The sequence below is a fragment of the Barbatula barbatula genome (assembly GCF_947034865.1).
Source record: "Barbatula barbatula genome assembly, chromosome: 4".
Lineage (NCBI taxonomy): Eukaryota > Metazoa > Chordata > Actinopteri > Cypriniformes > Nemacheilidae > Barbatula > Barbatula barbatula.
The window spans coordinates 1,983,778-1,993,622 of record NC_136768.1 but is presented as its reverse complement, the minus strand read 5'-3'; the positions used below and the strand labels follow the sequence as shown (position 1 = coordinate 1,993,622).

Sequence of the window (9,845 nt, the reverse complement as noted above, 5' to 3'; positions counted from 1 at the left end):
GGTTAGGGATTTAAATTCATTAATCCCTATCGTAGATTCGAAATAAGCAAATCACCGCAAATAAACTGGACGCGCACTGACATCTGATTGGTTGTCGTAGAGGAAACACGCGTCATGTGACCCGTGTGTCATCGTTGTCTGAGAATCAGCTGATCCCCTGTCTATTTTCTCCTTCTCTGTCACGATCGGCCTGTTACAGTTTATTTTCTGCGTGTTTTTAAATCTTTAGTTTGTTTCAAGCACATTTATAAATCTTCCTGCGACGCAGACCTCTGACCGGCACGAGCTTTCTTTCTCGGGGGAGTTTGAAATCGTCTTAAAGCAGCAGTCATGGCGCTGAGCGATGCCGACGTCCAGAAGCAGGTGAATAATGCGTTTAAATGCATCCTTTCGCCTTCAACACTGTACTTACATCACCATTCATTTATAAATGATTTGACAATTGCATTATTACATTTAAGGCAGACAGGAGCATTTTGATGTAATTCAATGAGGATGCTGTGGCCTTCAAGGTTATTTATTCATTACACACGCGCTGAAGTCACGAGATCGGTCTTTATAATAATAGTGCGTTAAGATCAGCAAATATTATAGTATTGACCATATAAAACTGCTTTGAGATCAGTCTATATAATTCATTTCATATTTTATATTTAAAAGAGAATTACAAGCTCATGTATTAGAATAATAGAGAACCAATCAGACTCTCTGTTTAGTGAAGCCAGCAGTGACCCAACATTAGCCATCAATGACCTTTACGGCTGACCAAACGTTTAAACAATAATATTGATTTCAGGCTTCATAAAAGCCTTTCTTTTACTGATATTGAATTGTTCTCATATCTCCCCAGATCAAGCACATGATGGCTTTCATTGAGCAGGAGGCCAATGAAAAAGCAGAGGAGATTGAGGCAAAGGTAACACTGCCACATTAAATTAACACATTTACATTTCTTTCAAAAGTACTGGAAACCTAGTGGAAAGCAAGAGTTGATGGCTCTTGACTCTCTCTGCAGGCAGAAGAAGAGTTCAACATTGAAAAGGGTCGGTTAGTTCAGACCCAGCGTCTGAAGATTATGGAGTATTATGAGAAGAAAGAAAAACAGATCGAACAGCAGAAGAAAATGTGAGCGTGAATTTCAGATGGCCTCACCCTTGATGTTTAAATTCCATCTTTCCCTAAATTCCGTTTTAATGCCTTGAAACGGGTTCAGATAATTTAACAGTTTGCTTTCTGTTCACAGTCAAATGTCCAATCTTATGAACCAAGCCAGGTTAAAGGTCCTGAAGGCCCGTGATGACATGATCTCGGTTAGTTACTGTTTTTATGTAAAGCACATCAATTATTAAGTAAACATTGGTCAGACATTTCTGTTGATTTATAAATTTATTTTTAGGATTTACTAAATGAGGCACGTCAGCGCCTTGGCAATGTTGCCAGAGATCCTTCCAGATACACGGCTTTGTTAGACGGACTCATCCTGCAGGTACATAAATTAATTTGATAGATTGTGAGCAAACAAAATCATCTGTATGAGACCTGTGAGGTTCATGAAGACACATAATGATATTCCCTTAAAATATATTTTAGGGATTCTACCAACTCCTGGAACCCAAGGTGACAATCCGCTGTCGCAAACAGGACATAGGTATAGTGCAGGTCTGTGTGTTCTTTATCAAAATATAGTTTTTGTTATTTGTCTTTAATATGTGGATCTGTTACTAATCACAAAATTGTCTTTCATTAGGCTGCTGTGCAGAAAAGCATCCCGATCTACAAAGCTAAAGTGAAGGACAATCTGGAAGTACGCATAGACCAGGACAACTTCCTCTCTCCTGAAATGTTAGTGTCTCTGGGTTCTCTGCTCGATGAAACGCTGAAGAAATCAATTTCTGTCACTCATGCCTGTGTTTACATGTTCCCCTGTGTAGATCTGGCGGTATTGAGATGTACAATGCCGATGGGAAAATCAAGGTGTCCAACACTCTGGAGACCAGACTGGATCTTTTGGCACAACAGGTATACGGCAACTCCAAACATAAGACATGATTTCATATGTACTGATGTCATTTTCATTATTTTTCAGATGATGCCTGAAATCCGAGTTGCCCTGTTTGGTGTAAACCAGAACCGCAAGTTCATGGACTGATTCACAGAAGATGCTTTTGGAACCACGGCTAAATGCCATTATTTGATGTTGTACTTTTTATTTTACTCTGAAGTTAAAGATTCCATTCCTGTGTCTGTCGATATTTAAGAAAATATCATGTGTATGTATGTGTGTGTTGATTCAGTATTGCTGTAAAGAGGACCAATCTAATTTTTTGATTGTCTGCTGAAACTCTGGTCCTGAACATCTCATTGGCTGCAGCTGTAATATAATAGTTCTGTTTACAGAAGAGCTTATGAGCTTGTACGGATATAGAAATTCCATTGTTTACTTGTTTCAGTTTAATCTTTTTCTTGTCCCTTCCTGTGGTGCAGAGCATGACCTGTATATCAGAACCAGACGTGTCTGTTATTGCTGCAAAGACTATATTGGTGTGGAAATGTGTATAAAGAAAAATATGATCAATCACATCTGCTCTCTTGTCCTTATTGTGTGGATGTAGTGAGTGGGTAAATGGGTGGTATTCGCGGAATGAACAAACACATAACAATCCAATAAAACAGAGTTGTTCTTCAATGACTCATTTCAGTTCTTGCAGTCGGTCACATGTGCTATTGTACAACATTCTTGACATGTGCTGAAAATGAGGAACTTCAACAGTTATACCAGTAGACATGCAGACACACAGCTAAAACACACGTCTCTTGGATTTAAGTCCAGTAAAAAGGAACCTCCAGCAGATACGTGAAAATATTTTTTTATTGGTAAGTGTTTAGCTTCATGACTATTAGGGGTCAATCGTTACATTTTCAATGACATTTTTTAAGAGGTGCTATTAACATTTAAATAATTTTGTCAGTGTTTGGTGGTTTGTGATCCAAATGTTTCAGATATTGAAGGGTGGAATATATTATCATTTATATAGTCTAATGGATTTGGGCACGGTTGGACACTGACATGAATTTGAAATATTTTCAAAATAGAGATTTTGACTGCTGTGCAAAATTAAGATATAATGCAGTATCATTTATTAGTAAATTTTCAAAGAAACGTGAAATCATATGAAGTGATGGAACTAAAAATAGATTATTTCACATCTTTTTCACAGAATGAGTATAAAAACCTTTGCGAGAACGGATGCCAAATAAGGAAATGAGACTTGACATGACAGAATCTGTAAAGCCACCTTATTATCAACAGAGTAGACATAGGTCCATCTGGTTTCCCTTTAAATCTTCAAGAATGTCCAGTCTCTCCTGGAACATCTCTCTTATGGTTTTCCTGATGTTAGTTACTATAAAAGAGTGCATGTTAATGCCGGACCCCCATCAGAGGGACCTGATGCTGAAACAAGAACTTTCCCAGCAAGTAGGAGGCAGAGTGGAGCTCACACCGGCAGAACAGCATCTGGACTCTCTTCTACACCAGTTGAAGGTGAAAGAAATGGCTATTTCACCTTTTCCTCCCGCCAAACACTTCTTTACAGTGCGACAAATGATCCAAAAAAGCCCAGTCTTCAAACTACTGCAGAAAATGCCAAAAGGTAAAAAAATCCCAATGCTTTTCTGGTCAATCCCATCTTTCATTTGACAAATTGATTCTGTACCCTACAGGTGCCGCCCTTCACATTCACAGCTCCGCCCTGGTAAGTGCTGATTGGCTGGTGCTGAATGCCACGTACAGGCCTCACTGTTACATCTGCTTCACGTGGAAGGGGTCAGTGCGGTTTCTATTCTCCACCCGTACGCCCTTCCCACATTGGGGGTGTTCTTTATGGAGCCGACTAGACACGCTGAGGGCCGGACTGAGTGATGTCACTGCTTTTGACAACAGGTGAACAAACTTTCACTATATGATCATGAAAACCGTTCAATATTCTCCAGTAATGTGTTCCAAATCAAAAAGAAAGTATCTCATTACATTCCTCAGTTTAATGCGGAATCTCACTCTCTTCACGGATGACCCGGAAACAGCTTATCCCACACAAGATGCAGCCTGGAAGCGGTTCGAGGAGATTTTTGTAGCTCTCTCTGGGCTAGTCACATACGCACCAGTCTTTAAGGACTACATCTACCAGGGTCTGAAGGAGCTCTATGAGGACAACATCATGTACCTGGAGCTGAGGGTTGGACAGTCTAGGGTATGTAAGAGGGAAGGATTTTTTGCTCTCAATGCAGTGAAAAGTATTTCTTTAAGCATCATACATGTTTTTTTTTACTTTTAAAAAAAGGTCTTACTTTTAACAAAACATGTTTTTAGGCATACGAACTTGATGGCACTGTTCATGATAAAGCGTGGTCTCTAGTGGTCTACAGAAACATCACTGAACGATTCAGAGAGAACCATCCCGACTTTATAGGATCTCGTGTAATTTATTCCATACACAGGTAAACATCTACATGAAGTTATTTGTTTGTTTATTGTGTCCTTTTTAAATTAACCAACATTCCATTGAACCACAAGACATTTCATGCAATGCTCTTTTTCCTGAAGCTGCTTGAATACAGTCACTGTTTCTCAACAACGAAATGTAATTTCCTCGATTGCCAACCACATTATCTTCTAAATGATGGCGCCACAAGACCATCTGGTTAGAACAAAATAGACAATGATCTCTTGAAACATCAATTACAAAATTATGGTCATCATTTACTGCAGAATGATACGAAGCAACATTTTTGACAACATAAAAAAGTAACATTCTCTGTTTTTACTCAGATCTCTTAGTGTGTCTAAAGTAAAGCAGGGGGTTCAGGAGGCCATCGAAATGCAAAGACAATATCCAGATATCCTCGCTGGTTTTGACCTGGTAATATCATTATTGAGTTTTAGTTTTGTATTCTGCTTGTTATATGACGTGTCCGTATTGCTTTAGGTAGGTCGTGAAGACACTGGAGGATCAATCTGGTACTTTCGAGAGGCGTTGTCACTTCCTTCAGAGCTAAAGAAGAATCTTCCTTTCTTTTTCCATGCTGGAGAGACAGGTCAGATTTAAAGACTTGACCCGTCAAATTTTTGGCAATAGCAGCAATGAGAATTGAAAAATGCTTGACACGTGTGTTTTTTTAGATTTAGATGGCACAGAGGTGGACAGGAATGTTGTAGACGCCCTCCTGTTTAACACAAGCCGCATTGGGCATGGTTTCGCACTCGTACATCATCCCCTAGCCAAAGAGCTCTCCAGGAAGAGAGGGGTGGCGGTTGAGTTGTGCCCCATTTCCAACCAGGTACAAGCACATGCAACAGTTTCAGACTGCAAAGAACACAGTTTGTCACTTAAAAAAAGTTTTCCTTGCCTCCAAGGTGTATAAGAAGTCATTTTGTTGGTTCCAGGTCCTAAATCTGGTCTCGGACCTACGAAACCACCCTGCTGGAGTCTTGATGTCAGATGGTCATCCTATAGTTGTGAGTTCTGATGATCCAACCCTGTTCGGCACCACAGGTCTCGCCTATGACTTCTATGAAGTCTTCGTGGGAATTGGAGGATTGAGTGCTAATCTGGGAACTCTAAAAGAGCTTGCGATGAATTCAATCAGGTGAGAGATTTATACACTTTAATTTGAAAAATATTTTGACGTGTAGAAAATGAATGTAAGGTTTCGTTTTTCATTTAGGTATAGTTCCTTGTCACCACATCTAAAAGATAAAGCTATGAAGCTGTGGCAGGAAAAGTGGAACAAATTCATAGCTGAGAATTCAAAATCGTGACTAAAAGCAGAAGAGAGGACTATACAGCACAAATGAACAACTGCTAAAACAATCTAGCAGAAAATCTTAGTTGGTTTAAATGTTGGATTTGGTTTCATTTTGAAAAAAATTGTATATGAAAAATTGTGAACAGAGAAAACTACTGTATAAATGCACAGACACAAAGACTCCAACTTGGCACAGCTGCGTGCAATATCACCATGCAAGTATCACTTGACCTCCTGCATTTTAAAAGTCCCGAATAACATACATTATCTTCCAGTGTTGGCTACTGCATTCACCAATAAAGAGTTCAAACTCTCCATTCTGATCAACACTGACCTCCAGACAGCGTTTGGTGTCTCTGTTTTGTATAGCATGTCCCTAAAAAATCAGGCGTTATAACCATGTTACTCTGTAAGTAAAACTTTCAAGGTATCATGATTTGTTTACCTGTTTGAAGTCCCAATATATGTGCTCTTTAAGCTTTTTAGCATCTAAGCACACTTTCAGTTCTGGAGCTTTCCCCGAGCCCGGATCCTTGAGACAGAGTGTTCGTCTGTATATATGAGACTTAAGGGGGCCGATATATATCACACCATCAGCTGTATACTGAAACACCTGTGTGAGGTGAAACTAAAGTTCTTTGAATATTTTAAAAAAATGAAGTCGCTGAGATGAAAAGAGATGAGTGAAATGTATACATTACCTGCGAATATAAATAATGGCATATATATAAAATGGGAGTGTTTTTATCAAGCGGCCCCTGATCCAAACATAAACTTGTTTGCAGATCATTTTGCAGCTGTCCGTGAAAGATTATAAGTCAGTTTTAGTAAACTGCATTAAATTGCTGTACATTTGATCTCATGTCACTCACCACTCCATAACCAAGTATATCATCTATGAGCTTTAACTGAGGATAGACATTTTCCAGATACCATTTGAATGGTTTGCACTTCAGCCTCTCTTTTAATTTCTTTCGCTCTGACACATCTCCAATGTCTATCTCATGGTCCTGTTAGAAACAGAGACATAAATACAGAATCATATCCTTCCAAACAGATTTAAATAACAACGCAAACATATTTGTGCTGCTTTCACATACTAGACCTTTCTTGGAAGATTCCAGGCGACGTTTACATTTGTCTTATATTCATCCATCCACACTTCTGCCACTCTGAGAGCATTTCTCTTCATTGTATTGAGAATGTCATGCACATAGGGTTTGTGTGCCCTTTCAATGTGGGCGACTTTAGAACACGGCACAATCTCTATACTTCCTCCACAAAGCCACACCTGTGCCAAACCACACAGCAAGTCAAAAGAGTGTTGTTATTATTAAAACATTACTCACAAATATTCGACAATTATTGAATATATATATTATCATCTCTCATAATTTAGAAAATAGAACATTTAATAGTGTAATGAAAGTGTACACATGTGGTTCACCCGTATTCCAAATTCAACATTCTCTCCTCCATACACCTGCATCCCTTCATCCAGAGTTCCAATCTCACCAAAGAACAGACGATCAGCCACCAGAATGCCCATTACAGATGGACTCCTTAACATTAGACATGGTTCTGAATACACTCTCAATACAATACAGTACAGTGGATTGGAATATCAATAGTTTTATGGTATGATGTCATGGAATATTATGAATAATTATAAAATAATAAGAAATATAATCACTCACTTTCCTGGCTGTGAAGGGTCATTCTGATCATACCACTTCTGTGGGAACCTCTCATATGTGCACCAGAGAGCCCAGTCGAAGCCTTGAGCGGTGGCGTGATATTTTGATATTTCCAAGTCATGGAAATTCACTTTGTCAAACACAGGGCTCAAGACCACCGTGCGGTCATCCTGGATACGAGCAAGTAAAGGCTCCGCCCTATGACATCATTAATAAACCAAACACATCTCAACAGAATCATCACATATTTTTATCTAAAATCTAATAGTTATTGGTAATATTTGACAATGGCTGTAGGATGGAGCGTGATAAATCAAACATCTAGAAAGTTCCACACCATTTGACATGGACTTCAATGTGGGCATCCAATATGGCCACTACATCCGCTGTGGCAGCCTTCCATCCAGAGATTCTCGCCCGAGTGAGACCTCTGTGCTCTGAATGTGTCACCATCCTCACCAAGTTTGGATGCTTCTGGTTAATAGATCTGACAAAATCATCCAGCTGTGTCTTCAGATCTTCTGTAAAAGAAAAGTAATCACTCAAAGCATTCACCGTTCACCTTCTGCTGAAGAGTCCTAAATCCTTCAGTAAATATTAATACAGGCTTGGTAGGTATGTTTGATTTGAAGTCAAACAAACCATTTTGGCTGTGGTCATCCACCAGTATAATCTCTTTCAGCAGGTGGGCTGGAGTTCTGTTGATGATGCTACAGACAGCTCTTTGAATGACAGACAGAGCCTCATCCAAATAAATCAGAATCACACTGATGGTGGGCAGATTCTGTGCATATTCACGTTCAATGCATCTACAAAGCAATGGAAAACACATTGCTATCATTTCCACAAGAGAGATGTTTTGCTTTATGACACTCACCGATTTAACACACCTGTGGTCTCGAGTCTCCGGCAGCTCTCTGTCCAGAGGGATCTGATCACTAAGAAAGGCATTATAGCCATATTTCTGAAAAAGATCTTCAGCCTTCCTCTGATCTTCTTCAGAAAGTTCCACAGTCCATCGCTGGAAGAGATGTGAGTTTGGAAACAACTTCTTCACCGGTTGCTTTTTTGTTTTTACATTACGGTTTCTCTCTTCTGTAAAAATGTTCAATTATAATAATTGGTGAAAGTAATAAAAGTTCTTAAATGTTTCACTTTGAACAAATTTCATATACATTTAGGCATTTGGCAGACGCTTTTACCCAAAGCGACTTACATTGCATTATCCTATAGATTTTTCATAGGTATCTGCAATCCTCTGGGATCGAACCAACAACCTTGCGTTGCTCTTACCAATGAGCTACAGGAAAGCATTACATTAGTTTCTCACCCATGGCGTGCATCTGAGCCTCCAGTTTCTCCAGTTTGTTGAGCAGAAGATCATTGTGTAAGGAGAGGTTCTGTTGGGCTTGATAAAGCTGATTCTCTTGGGTTTGGAGTTTTCGTTGGACAGAGCTCACATAGAGAAACACTGCAGCGACAGCCAGAGCTGAAAACAAATTCCTCATACAACTTATCCTCATCATGAACTAAACATTTGTGGTGGTATGAATCAGAGAGAGCCTTGTTCTCCAGCAGTGACCTGATAAAGACGTTTTTCCTGTCCGGTAATGATTGTTCTGTGGTCTGTGTGTATAGCTTCTGTGAACAAAAAGCTATATGTATGTAATGTTTGCGAATATTCCTTCATGCCTGGTTGACTCTGTATTTACCTAAAAATAAACAAGCGTGGGCTACATTTCATCATAGCCTACATGACCTCGTACCTGAACAATGGCACAGCTTGATCACACACTTTTTATATTAACAAATATCATTTCGTCTTTAGATTGAAATAAGCAGTCCAAATGTATTTCAAGTTTAAAATGGAATCTTTTTTTAGATGATGCGTGTAATCTGAGTTGTTTTGTATGTGGTTATTGTGTATTTGTATGTGGCAGTATTGGTAGGAGACAACCAGGTGCAGACTACAATGAAAACAAAAGATCTTTATTGATCAAAAGTCTCAGAACTTAACAAAACCGAAAATGTGCTAAGAGTGAAAAACCCAGACAACCACAAAGCAAACTGGAACAACCATAAATCTATGAGATGGAAAAATGAACACTACACAATGACACAACACTAAACATTTAACTAAAATGACTACAACTCAGCACTGGACAGCAAACAAAAGGGGAGACATCAAGTAACAACCACACTGGCCGGGTGAGGGGGCAGGGTGTGCTAATCTGGGTTTTTAAATTAAATAATTATTCATAAAAATTCATTTGAATCTTTTAACTTTGACTGTCAAATGATTAATTGCGATCAATCGAATCCAGAATGAAAGTTTGTGTTTAT

The 9,845-nt window shown here is 39.0% G+C and overlaps 3 protein-coding genes across 3 annotated transcripts; 2 read left to right on the top strand and 1 right to left on the bottom strand.

Moving 5' to 3' along the window:
• The first annotated feature begins 68 nt into the window (after nt 1–68).
• On the top strand, nt 69–2,580 carry atp6v1e1b (ATPase H+ transporting V1 subunit E1b). The gene is made up of 9 exons (XM_079455282.1): nt 69–363; nt 851–916; nt 1,016–1,125; nt 1,244–1,310; nt 1,397–1,486; nt 1,591–1,659; nt 1,748–1,842; nt 1,932–2,019; nt 2,087–2,580. The coding sequence occupies exons 1-9, from the start codon at nt 331–333 to the stop codon at nt 2,147–2,149; spliced, it is 681 nt and encodes a 226-aa protein (XP_079311408.1). The 5' UTR covers nt 69–330; the 3' UTR covers nt 2,150–2,580.
• A 124-nt stretch (nt 2,581–2,704) lies between these two features.
• On the top strand, nt 2,705–6,143 carry ada2b (adenosine deaminase 2b). Its single transcript, XM_079455281.1, has 10 exons — nt 2,705–2,874; nt 3,219–3,653; nt 3,724–3,943; nt 4,040–4,250; nt 4,370–4,497; nt 4,829–4,919; nt 4,986–5,094; nt 5,180–5,337; nt 5,444–5,646; nt 5,725–6,143. The coding sequence occupies exons 2-10, from the start codon at nt 3,248–3,250 to the stop codon at nt 5,816–5,818; spliced, it is 1,620 nt and encodes a 539-aa protein (XP_079311407.1). The 5' UTR covers nt 2,705–2,874; nt 3,219–3,247; the 3' UTR covers nt 5,819–6,143.
• LOC306893457 (putative polypeptide N-acetylgalactosaminyltransferase 8) lies at nt 6,047–9,028 on the bottom strand (the record flags this gene model as incomplete). The annotated part of the gene is made up of 11 exons (XM_079455280.1): nt 6,047–6,181; nt 6,251–6,418; nt 6,507–6,602; nt 6,678–6,815; nt 6,911–7,096; nt 7,253–7,367; nt 7,503–7,700; nt 7,840–8,043; nt 8,141–8,311; nt 8,393–8,597; nt 8,833–9,028. 11 exons carry the CDS (start codon nt 9,026–9,028, stop codon nt 6,047–6,049), a joined length of 1,812 nt encoding a protein of 603 aa, XP_079311406.1.
• Nucleotides 9,029–9,845: the final 817 nt, after the last annotated feature.